At 40.1% G+C, this 19788-nt stretch overlaps 1 protein-coding gene across 2 annotated transcripts in view; it reads right to left on the bottom strand.

Moving 5' to 3' along the window:
* syde2 (synapse defective 1, Rho GTPase, homolog 2 (C. elegans)) overlaps positions 1 to 19788 on the bottom strand; it is an 83545-nt gene that overhangs the window by 46495 nt on the left and 17262 nt on the right. For both annotated transcript variants that reach the window (XM_061883641.1, XM_061883642.1), the window contains exon 4: positions 4387 to 5519. In XM_061883641.1, the coding sequence (XP_061739625.1) occupies positions 4387 to 5519 (1133 nt within the window). The remainder of the gene's footprint in view (positions 1 to 4386; positions 5520 to 19788) is intronic.

Genomic DNA, 19788 nt, shown 5'->3' on the forward strand with positions numbered 1-19788 from the left:
GTGCTAAACATGTCCATTTGAGTGAGTACTGAGGTAGTCAAGTGATTTTACGACAATGTACAATAATTTTTGTGTATCAAATGGAGAGTTTTGGCAATGTAAACGTATGTTTCCCATGTCAATAAAGAACCTTTGAATTGAATTGAGTTCAATGTAGAAACAACTTACAAAATATTCACTTAATACTTCCTTGTGTCTCATTAAGCTTCCAAAATACCTACGTTCAAGTATGACACAGAGAATCTCTATAATTGCACAAATAATTGTCAAAAAATAGTTTTATATAAAGAAAAAAATGCTAAATACATAATTTTGACTAAGTAAACGGATAAATGAACGTGCCCTAAACACCTCCCGAGAGAGGCGTTTGAGTGGCATCCTGACTAGATGCCTGAACCACCTCATCTGGCTCCTCTCGATGTGGAGGAGCAGCGGCTTTACTTCTAGCTCCTCTAGGATGATCTCTAAGGGAGAGCCCCACCACCCTGCGAAGGAACCTCATTTTGGCTGCTTGTACCCTTGATCTTGTCCTTTCGGTCATAACCCAAAGCTCATGACCATAGGTGAGGATGGGAACGTAGATCGACCGGTAAATTGAGAGCTTTGCCTACCGGCTCAGGTCCTCCTTCACCACAAAGGATTGATACAGATTCCGCATTACTGAAGACGCCACACCAATCCGCCTGTCGATCTCAAGATCCACTCTTCCCTCACTCAAGAACAGGACTCCGAGGTACTCCAACTCCTCCACATGGGGCAAGGTCTCCTCCCCAACTCGGACTTGAAGGTGATGATTCTCATCCCAGTCGCTTCACACTTGGCTGCAAACCAATCCGGTGAAAGCTGAAGCTCCTGGCCAGATAAAGCCATCAGAACCACATCACATGCAAAAAGCAGAGACCTAATCCTGCATCCGCCAAATCGGATCCCCTCAACGCCCTGACTGCATCTAGAAATTCTGTCCATAAAAGTTATGAACAGAATTGATGACACAGGGCAGCCTTGGCGGAGTCTAATCCTCACTGGAAACGGGTCCGACTTACTGCTGGCAATGCGGACCAAGCTCTGACACTGATCATACAGGGAGCGGACTGACACAATCAGACATTTCAATACTCCATACTCTTTGAGCACGATCGAATGCCTTCTCTAAGTCCACAAAGTGTGTGGACTTATACTGCTGAGAGTATAGAGCTGGTCAACCATTCCATGACCAGGACGAAAACCACACTATTCCTCCTAAATCTGAGGTTCGACTATCCGGCATAGCCTCCTCCCCAGTACACCTGAATAGACCTTACCAGGAAGGCTAAGGAGTGTAATCCTACAACAGGTGGAACACACCCTCCGGTTCCCCTTCTTAAAGAAAGGAACCACCACCCTGGTCTGCCAATCCAGAGGTACCACCCCTGATGTCCACACAATGTTGCAGAGTCTTGTTAACCAAGACAGCCCCACAGCATCCAGAGGCTTAAGGATCTCCGGGCGGATGTTGCCACCGAGGAACTTTCTAACTACCTCGACAACCTCAGCCCCAGATATAGGAGAGCCCACAACAGATTTCCCAGGCACTGCTTCCTCATAGGAAGATGTGTTGGTGCGAGTGAGGAGGTCTTCCCTCCATCAATCCACAGTAGCCGCAGTAAAGGTCAGTGCACTACTTCCCCTTCCTGAGGCGGCGGATGGTGGTCCAGAATCCCTTCGAAGCCGTCCCTAAGTCGTTTTCCATGGCTTCCCCGAACTCCTCCTATGCAATTGTCCCTCCAATTTTTCATATGTGAGCAAACCCCGAAACTCCTTGAGCATTCAGTGGCGCACATGTGAGCGACGGCAGACGTGTACACTGTTATGCGCTTATCTTTTTATTCAATTTTGTGCACGGCCTAGATTTGCCGTGCGCTGAGGACACGTGAGCAGTGTGCAATTGCACAGGCGTGTACCTTAGAGGGAACGTTGATCCCATGGCCGAGTTTTTGCTTCCGCGTAATTTCCACATATTTTAAGTTCTTTCCACTTTATAAGCTGGATTTTACATTTTGTTTATTAGTTACACTAATTTAACAATGCAGTCATACTATTTGTTTAATAAAGCACAGAGACGTAGCAATGTGTGTGATTTTTGTGTTTGGGCACTCGATTCCACAGAATCATGTAAACAAACTACATAGTTATGTACAATATTCGGCTGTACGATAACCAGGATGACAAATTAATTTTTTTGTCGAAAACCAAATCATACCTTTCTACTTGATTAATTCCTGTCACTTAGTTAAAGTGACTCTCTGCTACTTGTAAAATATTTTTTTTTTTCAAAAAACAAAAAATATAACAACACTACCAGCTAGCTTATGTTCGAGTTTGTGGTTTAAAAACACTATTAATTTTTCAATGTTTATATTTTTCACTATTACTAATTACCGCATTTTTTTGGAGTATAAGTCGCTCCGGAGTATAAGTCGCACCGGCTGAAAATGCATAACAAAGAAGGGAAAAAAATATATATAAATCGCACTGGAGTATAAGTCGCATTTTGGGGGGAAATTTTTTTGATAAAACCCAACACCAAGAATAGACATTTGAAAGGAAATTTAAAATAAATTAAGAATAATGAACAACAGGCTGAATAAGTGTACGTTATATGACACATAAATAACCAACTGCTGAGAACGTGCCTGGTATGTTAATGTAACATATTATGGTAAAAGTCATTCAAATAACTATAACATATAGAACATGCTATACGTTTACCAAACAATCTGTCACTCCTAATCGCTAAATCGCATGAAATCTTATACGTCTAGTCTCTTACGTGAATGAGCTAAATATTATTTGATATTTTACGGTAATGTGTTAATAATTTCACACACAAGTCGCACCCCTGGCCAAACTATGAAAAAAAACGTGACTTATAGTCTGAAAAATACGGTACTGTATAGGAAAAAAATGCATTTTCATCACCTCAAGGAAAAAGTCTGGAGTTCAGGCAGTCACTCACAGCTGTCTTGTACACACGTACATGCCCAGAGTGTGCGCTCACACACAAAAGCAGTCCAAGAGAGGCAACTAAAAATTTGCAGTAATGTTGTTGTTACAATTGGCTATACATTCAGTGATTACTAACGTTAGTAGTTAATAGCTCAGCACTCTGCCAAATCGCTATCAATACAAACTGCAAACATAATTTTCAGACAAACTAACTTGTGCATTGGTTTTTGACAAAATAATGTCAATCAGAAATGCCTCTCAAAAAAATCACAGGTATTTTCAAACATAATTTGATCTGCATAACTGTTCACGTGATTACAGTGATGATAGGTTTAATTATCAGTTATTTGAGTCTACATGCAGATTAAGTGACCCCAAAAAGAAGTATATCAAATGTAAACAACAATACGCTTGGTCTAAAATATTAACTATCCATCCTTTAGCAAAAATGGCAAAGCTGGACCTTATCCCAGTTGATAAAGGGGGGTATATGCGTTTATGATGGGTAATTTATTATTTATTAATAGAAAAACCCAATCATTCATTAAATAATAAATAAGTACAGCGGAAATCAAACAAGGAAAACATCAATGCTACCAGAGATAAACAGTAGTCCTGCGGGCAGGGTCAGCCTTCTTTTAAAGGTCTAATGTTTGTCTGTTGGCCCTAGGCACCTGCTGCCCCTGGCATGCACCCCTAGAGTGATGTTGCAAACAATAGCCAGACACTTTTACTGCCACAGACTCCTAATTAGAAAAAACCTTGTCGCCTCTCTCGTCTTTCTGAACACTGTTACTGCGTTTCAAAGAGCACATCAAATACATTGTGTGGGGGGTCCACTATTACGATCCCATGACCCAAGAAAACCACAATCGGTGCCTCACCACCACATCACTCGTCCTCATAACTGCTTTTGCTCTTCTCTGAATAAAGACTAAATGCCCGGGGAAGGTAATGGCATCATAGTGTAGTATAGCTCCTTTTCTCATTCATCCCAGGCTTGTAATGAAGCATTACTACTGGCTGCAGGGCGAGCGCTCCTCGCACGCCATACTGGATGTCTAGTGTCCACTTTTGTATTCCACAACCTTGTTTTTAAATGCATCTCCCTCTATTTTCAATTCAATTTAAAGTGATATTCTCCTGAGAGCCAGCGTCTCCTGCAGAGGACATTCTTTTTGCGACATTTCTTTTGTCGGTTATATCATTTCGGGGAATTCCACAAAGTGGCCCTCAGGAGGAGATATGGTACAGAAACATGCAGTGTTCATATATGTGCCTTTATACACCTAAAATGACATGTAAATCATGGAGGATGAATGAGACTATCCATCGACAACGTTTGCAAACTGTGTAGGCCAAGTATAGTTTAGAGTATACTCGTTGTGGGTTTGAACTTACCTGATAACCTCGTTTCTCAATCTCATTGATGCATTTTCTTATGAGCAGCGGCACCATGAGTCCGGAGTCCTCCCTCTCCACCACTCGCCACGCTTCCACACCAAAAATCTGGGGGTTACGGTCTCCACCTGGTCCTCCATTCAAAGAGTTCTGCCATTGCTCCATCAGGCCCAGCTTGACATAAATAAGCCCACGAGGCTCCAGCTTGACCGCCAGCTGGTGGGAACGTGTTACCCGGAAGAGTGCAGGAAGGACCACTGTGCCGTGGCAGCAGACACGGTTTCGTCTCGGCATGGGCTCCCAGCTGAAAACGACCAGCTTCAGATGCTGAGCATTCTCGAGCTCGATGTTAAAGGTGTGGTCCATGTCTAAAAAGGTAGTTCGACATGTGAGCAGGGCAGTTCGTGCTTTATTCACTGAGTCCACTTGGATGGCACAGTAAACATCACGAGAGTCAATGCGAGGTGGTTTCAGGTCCTCTGCACCATAAAAGTGCAGACTCATCAGTCCAGAAATGTACTGGCTACATTTGGGCTGTTCTGTGAAGCTGTAGTGTCGGAAAGCATCAATGTCTAAATCCGTACCATTTAGTTTTGAGCTTCCACCACTTCCATCTGTGTCCTTACTTCTCCCCGACTTACTTTCTACACAGCTGTGCTTCCCGGATTTAGCCACAAGCTCAGGTGAATCGCCATCACTCAAGTATCCCCCTTTACTGGTGGATTTGGAGCTCCCATTGTTTTTCTTCTTGTTGAAGCTGTGTTGCGTGGACACGCTACTGTCGAGGTGATAGCGTGAGATCACATTTCGTCTGGCCTGCCCAATTCCAGATACAGCTAACCTTTGAGGGCCTGATATTTGGGTGTTGGCTTCAGACCCCCCACTGGTGGCTCGGAGTGAATGGGATCTGGATTCTAAATGCCCACCCCCATTGCTGTTACTGCTGCTTTGGCCCTTGACACTGAGTTTCCGGCTCAGTTCTGGAAGCTTCTTCATCTTCATGGAGATCTTCCTGACTGTGCGCGGGGACTTGATCTTGTCGGGGAATGACCAGTTGATGGAGCTGCTCTTTTTAGTAGGGTTTGGACTAGAGGGAGGGGAGAAGCCAAGGGTATTGGTAACGTCTGGAACATCTAGGAAAACAATACAATGGTAACAAAAAGTTAAAAAGCAGACCCAGAATGTATGAGTTACAGTCCCATTTAGTGACAGCAATGTACAGTACACTTTGGCAGTGAATGCAGTAAACAAAAACATTTGGCAAACCAAGACATTAACTAAAAGAATGCTGAAATGGTGAGAAACACTTTCGATTACTTTAATCCATTCTAAGCATGGTATATCAACCTGTAGGCTAATGAGTACGGATTTTGAGAGCCAACCACAATGGATTGACTGAATAGTGGCTGTTAGTCAATTTGAATAATGTGCCTTGTTATGTCAGTTTAATTGGATAATTATAATCTATTGCAGCATATGAACTTTACATGAAGTACAGGCTGGGCGATATATCGATATATACGATATATCGCGGGTTTGTCTCTGTGCGATATAGAAAATGACTATATCGTAATATTCGAGTATATGTTGTCACGCAGGACTTTTAGCTGCGGGCGTACACTTCAGGCTCTCCTCGCTCTTTCCTGTGTCTCCTCGCAGACAAACAGGCGCACATTCGTCGCAAACTGTCACGTCACACGTCACATACACGCCTTTGCAGGGCAGAGAGCTAGCGGCGTGGCTAACGTTAGCTGCTAAAGTAGCCGTACGAGAGAAAGATGCGGCGGATCTGGTAACAAATGAAGGAAAACTTAATTCCCAAGAAAAACAGCAGGGCTTCCATCGTCTGGCGGTGGTTCGGCTTCAAGTGGGAATATGTCGAACAGACAACCGTAATTTGTCAAGTGTGGGGGGAAAAAAGCGTTGCTATAAAAAGTAGCATTACTGCTAATATGTAGCATCATTTGAAAAGTCACTCGCTAGAGGATGAAGAGAATTTCATAACCTTAGTAACTAACATACCACATAGTGAAGGATGAATACTATTTGATTTCCTATTATGCAGCTCATTTTTATTTGACACTTAAAATGTCTCTGACAATCTTGCAATTTAAGTTTTGGAAATGACTTGAATGTTTGTGTCATTGCTTAATAACTTTAATAAATACACTTTTGGTCAATTGACTTAGTTGTGATTTCCCTCTGCATGAAAGTTTAAAAGTAGCATATATGAATGCAGTATGAAGAAGAATGTTTTAAAGTACACACATATAATCATCATACTGCTGTGATTATATGCATCAAGTGTTCATTCAAGGCCAAGGCAAAATATCGTAATATATATCGTATATCACGATATGGCTTTAAAATATCGCGATATTAAAAAAAGGCAATATCGCCCAGCCCTAGGTACAGGTAACAAGTTCAAAAATTGTGGGTACATTTTTTTTTTAACAACATCCATCCACCCATCTATTCCAGCTGCACATGGGCGGGAGGCGAGGTACACCCTGGACTAGTCACCACCTCATCGCAGGGCCAACCCAGAAAAACAGAAAACTTTCACACTCACATTCACACACTAGGGCCAATTTAGTGTTGCCAATCAACCTATCCCCAGGTGTATGTCTTTGGAGGTGGGAGGAAGCTGTAGTACCTGGAGGGGAACCCACACAGTCAAAGGTAGACTGGACAAATTCATAAACAAGTGTGGAACACTCACATAAAACCAAAATGGATACAAAGCTAACATCTAAACATAATTGACATTAATCAAAATAACAGAAACTACCATTGCAAAGATCATAAACAGTGTGCAAATGCAGTGTTTATGGAAGGAACCAAATCCTTTGAGACAATTAACCATAATAGCTTGATCAATAAATTGGAAGGGTATGGTTTTAGAAGGTTGTTCTTGAACGAGGTAAGAAGCTGCTAAACCAACAGGGAGAAATACGTGAAGCTACGCGAACACACTTCTACGGCGCTAAAAATACATAATCTTGCAGCGTACCCCAGGGATCAATACCGGGACAAAAACTGTTCAATCTCTTTATGAACAACATTTGATGTTAATATTGTTTGCAGAAAACACAAATGTGTTTTGTTAGAAAGTTTGACAAAACCAGACTATCTTTGTATCTCAGTAACATTTAAATAATGATATTCAGTAACAGTAGAAGATAAAGTCAAACACGACTACAAAGAGAGTGCATAGACATTGAAAGGGTAAAATAAAAAAAATGTTTAGGTAATAGAAGATAAATGAACTGGAAATCTAATATAAAAATACAAACCCCGTTTCCATATGAGTTGGGAAATTGTGTTAAATGTAAATATAAACGGAATACAATGATTTGCAAATCCTGTTCAACCCATATTCAGTTGAATATAGAATAGAATATAATAGAATAGAAAGTACTTTATTGATCCCTGAGGCTACGAAGACAACACATTTGAGGTTCAAACTCATAAACTTTATATATTTTTTTGCAAATAATAATTAACTTAGAATTTCATGGATGCAACCAATGCCAAAGTAGTTGGGAAAGGGCATGTTCACCACTGTGTTACATCACCTTTTCTTTTAACAACACTCAAACGTTTGGGAACTGGGGAAACTAATTGTTGAAGCTTTGAAAGTGGAATTCTTTCCCATTCTTGTTTTATGTAGAGCTTCAGTCGTTCAACAATCCGGGGTCTCCGCTGTCGTATTTTACACTTCATAATGCGCCGCACATTTTCGATGGGAGACAGGTCTGGACTACAGGCAGGCCAGGAAAGTACCCGCACTCTTTTTTTATGAAGCCACGCTGTTGTAACACTTGTCTTGCTGAAATAAGCAGGGGCGTCAATGATAACATTGCTTGGATGACAACATATGTTGCTCCAAAACCTGCATGGACCTTTCAGCATTAATGGTGCCTTCACAGATGTGTAAGTTACCCATGCATTGGGCACTAATACACCCCATACCATTACAGATCCTGGCTTTTGAACTTTGCGCCTATAACAATCCGAATAGTTATTTTCCTCTTTGTTCTGCAGGACACCACGTCCTCTGTTTCCAAATATAATTTGAAATGCGGACTCGTCAGACTACACAACACCTTTCCACTTTGCACCAGTCCATCTTAGATGAGCTCTGGCCCAGCCAAGCCGGCGGCGTTTCAGGATTTTGGTGATAAATGGGTTTAGCTTTGCATAGTAGAGTTTTAACTTGCACTAACAGATGTAGCGAGCAACTGTAGTTACTGACAGTGGTTTTATGAAGTGTTCCTGAGCCCATGTGAAGATATCCTTTACACACTGATGTCGGTTTTTGATGCAGTACCGCCTGTGGGGTCAAAAGTCCATAATATCATCGCTTACATGCAGTGATTTCTCCAGATTCTCTGAACTTTTTGATGATTTTACGGACCATAGATGGTAAAATCCCTAAAAATTCATGCAATAGCTCGTTGAGAAATGTTGCTCTAAAACTGTTCGACAATTTGCTTACAAATTGGTGACCCTCGCCCCATCCTTGTTTGTGAATTACTTAACATTTCATGAAAGCTGCTTTTATACCCAATCATGGCACCCACCTGTTCCCGATTAGCCTGCACACCTGTGGGATGTTCATATAAGTGTTTTATGAGCATTCCTCAACTTTATCAGTATTTATTACCACCTTTCCCAACTTCTTTGTCACGTGTTGATGGCATCAAATTCTAAAAGTTAATGATTATTTGCAAAAAAAAAAAAATGTTTATCAGTTTGAACATCAAATATGTTGTCTTTGTAGCATATTCAACTGAATATGGGTAGAAAATGATTTGCAAATCATTGTATTCCGTTTATATTTACATCTAACACAATTTCCCAACTCATATGGAAACGGGGTTTGTAAAACAAGAATGGGAAAAAATTCCACTTTCAAAGCTTCAACAATTAGTTTCCTCAGTTCCCAAATGTTTATTTAGTGTTGTTAAAAGAAAAGGTGATGTAACACAGTGGTGAACATGCCCTTTCCCAACTACTTTGGCACATGTTGCAGCCATGAAATTGTAAGTTAATTATTATTTGCAAAAAAATAAAGTTTATGAGTTTGAACATTAAATATCTTGTCTTTGTAGTGCATTCAACTGAATATAGGTTGAAAAGGATTTGCAAATCATTGTATTCCGTTTATATTAACATCTAACACAATTTCCCAACTCATATGGAAACAGGGTTTGTACATTAATAAATTAATTTGTACATAATTTGAGCTTCTTGCAAATACACCAAATCATTGATTGTCGATATTTTTGATTCAATAAATAAAGAGTTTGAATGTTCTCAAACACCGACATTTTGTACAAACCCCCATTTCCATATGAGTTGGGAAATTGTGTTAGATGTAAATATAAACGGAATACAATGATTTGCAAATCATTTTCAATCCATATTCAGCTGAATATGCTACAAAGACAACATATTTGATGTTCAAACTGATAAACTTTTTTTTTTGCAAATAATCATTAACTTTAGAATTTGATGCCAGCAACACATGACAAATAAGTTGGAAAAGGTGGAAATAAATACTGATAAAGTTGAGGAATGCTCATCAAACACTTATATGGAACATCCCACAGGTGTGCAGGCTAATTAGGAACAGTTGGGTGCCATGATTGGGTATAAAATGTTAAGTAATTCACAAACAAGGATGGGGTGAAGGTCACCACTTTGTAAGCAAATTGTCAAACAGTTTAAGAACAACATTTCTCAACGAGCTATTGCAAGGAAATTAGGGATTTTACCATCTACGGTCCATAAAATCATCAAAAAGTTCAGAGAATCTGGAGAAATCACTGCACGTAAGCGATGATATTATGGACTTTTGATCCCTCAGGCGGTACTGCATCAAAAACCGACATCAGTGTGTGAAGGATATCATCACATGGGCTCAGGAACACTTCATAAAACCACTGTCAGTAACTACAGTTGGTCGCTACATCTGTAAGGGCAAGTTAAAACTCTACTATGCAAAGCCAAACCCATTTATCAAGAATATCCTGAAACGTCGCCGGCTTGGCTGGCCCCGAGCTCACCTCAGATGGACTGATGCAAAGTGGAAAGGTGTTCTGTGGTCTGACGAGTCCACATTTCAAATTATATTTGGAAACAGAGAACGTGGTGTCCTCCAGAACAAAGAGGAAAAATAACCATTCGGATTGTTATAGGCGCAAAGTTCAGAAGCTTATGCTTCTTCCTACTCTTTTTCAGACATGCTGTACTGCAAAACTGGAAATATTGGTTATGGATATAATACCATATCCATTTATGTTACCTAAAGCCATGCTTAAAAGATAACGGGTATATTTGACGTTTTTATTTAATTCTATCCATTTTAGCCATTTTTCCTTATAGATGTAGGGCCTAATCTACTCAAAGTTTGTATGTTATGAACCACGTGCAAGCTGATTTACTAAGCTTGTGCTCAGTCTCTTAAATTAGCAAATAGAAAGCAAACGGCATTTGAAATAGGCGTGCGAACTGAAAGACAAATGATAGAAAATTCTCCCTCCTACATGTATGTATTAACATATTTGAACGGTTAGAAATTAAAAAACAGACATGTATTGTCTATTTAGCAATACAATTTCAAATTCAACTGATTCGTTTTGGTGTCTGCTGTTTTTATGGCGTTACATCTCACTTGTTGTAAACATACATTTTCATGCATCTCAATCATTCCAAATGCACCATCACAAGAACAGCTCTTTCCAGAACGCACCTTTGGCCTACTAAAAATTGGTTCTGTTGTCTAGATCCAGATTGCACGATAGCAAATTGTCCAGAATAGGTTGTGTGTGCTGCCTATTTCATGACATGACAAAACAGCACAATTTGGACCGTTACACCATATGAAATAAATGTGGAGGTAAATTATTTTCTGCTTGGGCCCATCGCGCAAAATATTCAATAAATCAGGGTGGTGTGCACCACTTTTGCATGTTATCACTTACTAGATCACCTGCTATACACCTACTAAATAGAATTTCATAGTTTGCTTATGCCATTTAGCGTGTGATATTTGGATCCTAGTAGAGCAGGCCCATTGTGTTTTATATCCATGAAACATCAGGATAGACCTCAAAAAACTCTGACTTCAGTGCACAGCTTTTAGTGGACATATAATATAAGTAGATGCAGTTGCTTTTTTATTTGGTGACGAACGCTAAAGGGCAAGCAAAGATTTGTCGATTCATTTGATTTGATTAATTCCGCATGGATTATCTTGATTCGGTTGAGACAGAAAAACACCATGTCCACATTCACATTCCCTTAGTTACGTACCTGTCCCCTTTTTACTTTAGAGGGAACACCTTGCAGCAGGGGAGCATGGGTTCATGGAGGATTAAGTCTGCATCACATGACTTGGCAAGTCCTTTGATGACTGCTTTTAAAACTAACCTCATTTGGATCAAGCAAGAATTCCCAGTCGATGCTAAATGGATGCTAAGTTTCAAGTTTTTTTTCAAGATTTGTAATTTCATGGAATAAACCCCCAGATACCAGAGTGTTAGTGTAGGGTGACAAGAAAGATACAGAGCTAAGCCGTGCCAACACCACAAGCTTTATTTTAAGAAGGGACCGGACCTGCAATTCTATTATGGGTTCCACAAGTGAGAGGTTGGAGGCAGAGGTGCAACAGCATGAAGAGTAAGCTGGGGAGCAGGAGCGAACAGGATGTAACCAAAGGATGGGGGACAAAGACACCCCTTGTCCAGACACTGAGAAGTCTGTATGTTGAATTGGAGGGTTGGCAAAGCTTTTGGCGAATGTACAAGTGAAAACAGTGCTGTTCACTCACATTCCTCACCCAACCATGTTTAGCCTCCTTTTCCCCCTTCACTCAGTAGCCTTCCTTATCCCAGCTTCCTGCCAATATTAGACACAGAGGAACTCTGAGAAGGGAGAGCAAGGGTGGAGACCAGTATAGAGTACAGTAGAGTAAATGCCTTGTATAACACATGTAAAGAAATGCCAAGTGAGGCATTTTGTTGTTGTATTTGTACATGCTTCTATTGATTTTGTCTGTAAAAATATTTTCACAGAAAAAAGGTGTTAGAAAAAACAGGGCCTCGTTATAGTCGGGTCAATTTGGTACATCCATGTGCATGCTTGTAGAAACAATCTAATACATACATAAGAACATGAGCCCTGTAAGGCAGACTAGCCTGTGACATAGGTAATACTTCTGCATTGTTAATGACTGTGACACACACACTTACACAGCTGTAACTCCTATAGCCTTTGACCTTGTGGCAGCAGCAATAAGAGTAACGTGACACGCTGCTAGCTGTGGTTCAGAGGCGACAGTTTGACACTCTACCCTCCAGGGCCATGTTCCTATGTCAAAGGCCAAAGGTCTGCATTCCAGTGGGTGACACATGAGCCCTTTAATTGTGTCCACCTCCACCATCTATAGACAATACATAAATACTGTATGTACTCACTATATTACTGTAACACAGAACCAGAGTCCATGCTCATATGCAAACAGAAAGAACACACTCATGTTGTGACCCTGGAGCTAGACTGGGCAGCCTCCAATACAGGCAAGGAATTTATGACGAGGGTCTTTCACAACACTAGCACCAGTCAGGTGCAGAAAGAGGGTGTGTGTGAACACGATCAAATATGTTATTAGTCACATTACGCAAGGTTGTGTTCAGATCAAATATGCATTCAGTAAAATGAAAGCCTAAAATATATGCATAGTGTCTGTGTTAGTAATTGGTTGTCAAACTTGTCACAGATGACCCCTCAAAGTAAAATAGCTTGCTTTTAAAGGGGAGGGAGTGTTATGTCCACAAAAACGCGTGTTAAATGTAAAGAGCCGCAAGGCCATTGAGTGCTGACAAACAAAAAGTATGTAAATAAACTTGTGAATTGCACACTTGTCCACTTGTTTCTTCATTTGGGGACAAAGGTTCTGCTCTGTGCTACATCCGAACCACTTGGCTCGAAACCTTCAGTATAGGACTTACAGTGGCCGCAGGAGCTCGACTGTTTAATCACGATGGTTACAAAACCCCTGCTAATATAGCCAAGTATGCAGGCCTACTTGCTAGCACAACATGGCCAATTGCCAAGGCAGACCTCTTTGATTTAGCTTTAGCCATTTGTGTCCTGCCAATAGCAGAAGAGAGGCTGTAGTGCTTGTAACAGCCTCTGTGCACTGTACAAAAATGTCCTTAATACAGCGGTACCTCGTTTTTTGTACAACTCACTTTACGTATGATTCCGTTTTCAACAAAAAATGTCTGCAAAATTTTGCCCCAATCTTCATCATCTTAGCTAGACCACAGACAGATGTGATGTGCAGGGAAATGTAAAAGTACATCAAAAATCCAAGTTACAAACCCCGTTTTCATATGAGTTGGGAAATTGTGTTAGATGAAAATATAAAAGGAATACAATGATTTGCCAATCCTTTTCAACCCATATTCAATTGAATGCACTACAAAGACAAGATATTTGATGTTCAAACTCATAAACTTTATTTTTTTTGCAAATAATAAATAACTTAGGATTTCATGGCTGGACACGTGCCTAAGTAGTTGGGAAAGGGCATGTTCACCACTGTGTTACATCACCTTTTCTTTTAACAACACTCAATAAACGTTTGGGAACTGAGGAAACTAATTGTTGAAGCTTTGAAAGTGGAATTCTTTCCCATTTTTGTTTTATGTAGAGCTTCAGTGGTTCAAAAGTCTGGGGTCTCTGCTGTCGTATTTTACGCTTCAAAATGCGCCACACATTTTCAATGGGAGACAGGCGGGCCAGGAAAAGTACCCGCACTCTTTTATTACAATGCCACACTGTTGTGACACGTGCTGAATGTGGTTTGGCATTGTCTTGCTGTAATAAGCAGGGGCGTCCATGAAAAAGACGGTGCTTAGATGGCAGCATATGTTGTTCCAAAACCTGTATGTACCTTTCAGCATTAATGGTGCCTTTACAGATGTGTAAGTCAACCATGCCTTGGGAACTAATGCATCCCCATACCATCCCAGATGGTGGCTTTTGAACTTTGCGTCGATAACAGTCTGAATGGTTCGCTTCCCCTTTGGTCTAGATGACACGATGTCGAATAGTTCCAAAAACAATTTAAAATGTGGACTCGTCAGACCACAGAACACTTTTCCACTTTGCATCAGTCCATCTTAGATGATCTCTAGCTCAGAGAAGCCGGTGGCGTTTTTGGATGTTGTTGATGAATGGCTTTTGCTTTGCATAGTAGAGCTTTAACTTGCACTTACAGATGTAGCGACCAACTGTATTTAGTGACAGTGGTTTTCTGAAGTGTTCCTGAGCCCATGTGGTGATATCCTTTAGAGATTGATGTCGGTTTTTGATACAGTGACGTCTGAGGGATCGAAGGTCACGATCATTCAATGTTGGTTTACGGCCATGCCGCTTACGTGGAGGGATTTCTCCATATTCTCTGAAACTTTTGATGATATTATGGACCTTAGATGTTGAAATTCCTAAATTCCTTGCAATTGCACTTTGAGAAACGTTGTTCTTAAACTGTTTGACTATTTGCTCACACAGTTGTGGACAAAGGGGTGTACCTCGCCCCATCCTTTCTTGTGAAAGACTGAGCATTTTTGGGGAAGCTGTTTTTATACCCAAACATGGCACCCACCTGTTCCCGATTAGCCTGCACACCTGTGGGATGTTCTAAATAAGTGTTTGATGATTCCTCAACTTTATCAGTATTTATTGCCACCTTTCCCAACTTCTTTGTCACGTGTTGCTGGCATCAAATTCTAAAGTTAATGATTATTTGCAAAAAGAAAATGTTTATCAGTTTGAACATCAAATATCTTGTCTTTGTAGCATATTCAACTGAATTTGGGTTGAAAATGTTTTGCAAATCTTTGTATTCCAATTTATATTTACATTTAACACAATTTCCCAACTCATATGGAAACGGGGTTTGTACATTCGGAAGGGTAAAGTGTTCACTTTGCTTTAAAATCTTGATTAATGTAATTGCGAACAGCTGCCCAATGCAGCCTCCTCATACAGGATTAAAGGGAACACATTTAACACAAAACAGGATAGAGTACTGAACCAGAACTACACCATAAAACTAACATTGAAGTGACTAAATCTTTACTGTAAACACACATTCATCGTTACAGTGACTACAGCGTTACTGTAAATCTACATTTACCGTGACCAGTGACAGCTGAGCTAAAAGAAGAGACAAATGGCAGTGGCCACTGCAAAAACACAACAAAATCATGAATAACTTGTTAAATTAAGCATTTAAAGTGGAGGCGTGTGGGACATCTAGAGAGTTAGCCTTTTAGCCAGCTTGTTAAAAACAGAGAAACACAGATGTGTAAATATCATTTTAGCCAAAGGTCACCAGCTGAACTGTGTCTACTTACCTGTGTGCAGTTTTCTGAACACAACATCATCACAAAATGATGATGTGAACTTGAGTGTGAATGTAGTCTGTCTATCTGTGTTGGCCTTGCGATGAGGTGGCGACTTGTTCAGGGTGTACACCGCCTTCCGCCTGATTGTAGCTGAGATAGGCACCAGCGCCCCCCGCAACCCCAAAAGGGAAAAGCGGTAGGAAATGGATGGATGGATGGAATTTAAAAGCCGATGGCTAAATTAGAGCCACTGAATAGGTGTATGCTTTACAATCCGATTAGTCGACTAATTGTTACAATAGACTATTAAGTGGACGACAATCAAAATAGTTGTTAGTTGTAGTCCTGGCAAAAATCCCTCGTTGTTAGATAAGCTCTGCTTCAATGCTGTACACATAGCACTTGATATTAGGAAAACAACTTCAAACTACGTAAACATTTTTGGCAAAGAGCAGTCCTCGAACTGCATCAATCAATCAATCAAAGAATGATTATTTATATAGCCCTAAATCACTAGTGTCTCAAACATCAACAGTGCTTCAATGGTTTAAATTAAAATGTCCTGCACTTATGGAGACCGCAAGTACACAAAAAAGTAAACGTGGTTCTGTATAATATGATCCCTTGAAAACATAATGGCAGGTTTCCTCTTTAATGTGTTTTGTGATCATTCATTGTCTACGCATGTAAATTCAAATATATGATGATGAGGTTAGGGAATAAGCGGTAGAAAATGGATGGATGGAAGGTTACTGCGGAACTAAGGGATTTTCTATGAGTTTCTACACTTAAGAGAAAACTATGAGAAAACTGTGTCACCTTAAGTTCACATTTATCACCAGGTTATGGAATCCACTCTGGATTTAGAGTGTTGTTCTCACAATGTTGTTCTACTGTCTTGTTGACTTCCTCTCAGCCAAACCATGCAGACGTCCGCCAAAACTGGATTCTTGATTTCAACTCCAAGACTCGAGCTCAAGTGTAACTTTAGCATTATGGGCTCCTTCTCAAATATAGCTGTCAGTGAGAGAAAAACAACCTCCAGAAAAAAAACTCTGATTTAATTCTGAGCCCAGGCCAAGTCAGATTCCACATCCTGCCACCAAAGAGAAGAAGAATTGGGAACACACCAAGCGTACTACCCCCAGAGTCCATCAATCCTTATTCTCCATATAACAGAGCTTTCAAATGGACAAAAAGTCAGTCAATAGGCAGCACACGAGGAGTCTGAAGTGCATCCGGTGAGGGGGGAAAGAATCAGCCACCCGAACAGAGGAAAACTATAGACATAAAGAGTCATCTACATCTGCACTACTTCATTAATTCATCAGCTGACTTATTTGTGCTCAAACAACAACAGCTCTGTGAAATCTTTACCCATGCTAAAAAAGTCAAGTGTTACACACTGCTAATTATGAATACTCACAAAACAGAAGTCACAGAAAAGATGGAATGAAAAGAGTAAAGGGCAACCCTGTGGCTGCGCTCCCATTTTGAGAGTCAATGACATTGCCTGTGCCCGGATCAAAGGCTGCTATTCATGAAGCGCCATTGGGTAAATTTGTAAAGCTATGTTGAAGAAACTCACCTCTGGTGCATCTACTACACAAAACATTGAAAAAGTACCAATGTAATTCTATTTTCATACATACTTTTAAAAAATGTATATGGAAATGTTTTTTGCACATTTAACCAATTCTCTGCGGATAATTCAAGTCAATTGTAATTAATATGCGTTACAAGAGAAAAATTATCCGATTACAGTAGACCCAACCAAATACATACACAATACAGCCTATGGATGTGACAGTGCATGATACAGAGCAATTCCACAACAAGCACACAACAAGAGGCCATCTGAGCAAGGGTCCCCCTTTTCTGATTAGGCATTGGGAAATGTGCAGACCAGTCAATGCAAAACACATTTTTTTAAATTAAAAAAATAAAAATAAAATAAAAACACAACTATTCCTAAATCCAATCCTAAATCTTCCACAACTTAATAAGAATTTGGAATTTATTTTCAGCACAATAATACTGGCAAAACAATTAAAATCTTCTTCACATTTGGTAGCTGCAACTACCATAGTGATGATGCCCAGCCTTTGACTAGTGGGAGTCATGACTAGCAATAGTACGACAAAGCGCTATCGATTATGTTAGTAATCCAATAATCTATTGATTATTTTGTTCTAGGGATGTAACAATATGAACATTTTAGATCACAGTTATTGTGACTAAAATGATTATGGTTATCATTATTATTGTGGTATTGTTGAATGTGGTCAAAAAGTACTTTGAACACATTGAAATATTTTGGCCAAGTATGTTTTCAAACAAGTAAAATAAACAGACATGTCTATGGATGTTCCCATTCATCCAAGTCATTGTATTCTTAGGGCATTCACTCAATAACAACTGCATTGTTCTGTTGGTCTTAGAAGACGTTTCGTTTCTCATCCAGGTCGGTTTCATTAGTTCTTGCTCATAGACTGAGATTGGTCAGATCTAGTCTTGGAAAACATTATCAAATCTATTAGTATTTATTATTTCTGGTGTGCGTTGTGTCCTACTCTCTTCAGCGGTCTTTGAACGCACCATAAAAATACCTCCGTCTTGTATTCCTTTGAGTATAAAACGCTCACTCTGTTTTAAGAAAGCACAGCTTGTAGGTTCAGTGTGCACAATTGAATAGTTTAGTTGCTCAAACAGCAGTGTGTTTATATAAGTATAAATTGGAGTATGTAGTTTGTTAATGGAGAAATATGTTCATGTCTCTCTTGTTCTCATGTCAGCCTTTGAGCTAGCGAACTGGCGCCAGTCAGTCCGTGAGTTTGTAGTTACCAATATTGTTTTTTTGATCGCTTTGTTTTAAAACGCCGGTAATACTAACCATCTGGAGTTTTAACCCAGTTAGCATTAATACTGTTTATTATCAGATCTTTAGTTTTTTTGATTAGTCAAGTAATTGTACAAAACCCCCTTTATAGCCCCAAAGCATATTTTTAGTTGAAGTTAAAGTACCAATGATTGTCACACACGCACTAGATATGGTGAAATTTGTCCTCTGCATTTGACCAATCCCCTTGTTCCACCCCCTGGAAGGTAAGGGGAGCAGTGGCGAGAAGTGGGCAGCAGCACCCGGGTATCGTTTTTGGTGATTTAACCCCCAATTCCAACCCTTGATGCTAAGTGCCAAGCAGGGAGGTAATGGGTCCCATTTTTATACTCTTTGGTATGACTCGGACGGGGTTTGAACTCACAACCTACCAATGTCATGGCGGACAATCTAACCACAAGGCCACTGAGTAGGTTAGGCGAAAAAAGTTAACATTTCTGCATTCCATAACTTTTAATGTATACTTTTCTAATAAATGCACTTATAACATGCATCGGTAAAAATAAAAGATAAACCTCTCCACTAATGTGTCAGTACACCACCGCTCTCATATGTGCTGTATTGCAGCACACATAAGCTGAAATGTCGATATGGATAACTAATAATAGCGCAAAGATAGGTAACGTCACTACGGGGCGGTTTAGCTCGGTTGGTAGAGCGGCCGTGCCAGCAACTTGAGGGTTGCATGTTCGATTCCCACATCCGCCATCCTAGTCACTGCCGTTGTGTCCTTGGGCAAGACACTTTACCCACCTGCTCCCAGTGCCACCCACACTGGTTTGAATGTAACTTAGATATTGGGTTTCACTATGTAAAGCGCTTTGAGTCACTAGAGAAAAAGCGCTATATAAATATAATTCACTTCACATTCACTTCACTACACTTGTCAGTGTACATGTATAAGTGAGGACACTCTGTCGGGTGTGATTGCTGGCAAATTACGCTTCAAAATGCACTCAGAAGGTAAATGATGGTAAGTTCATTTACTGCGATTAATCACAATTAATCAAAATTCAAGTGTGATCAATCTGATTTTGAAAATATTTTGTTTGGCAGCATGAGTTAAAAAATATG

Source organism: Nerophis ophidion, linkage group LG22 (assembly GCF_033978795.1).
Source record: "Nerophis ophidion isolate RoL-2023_Sa linkage group LG22, RoL_Noph_v1.0, whole genome shotgun sequence".
NCBI lineage: Eukaryota > Metazoa > Chordata > Actinopteri > Syngnathiformes > Syngnathidae > Nerophis > Nerophis ophidion.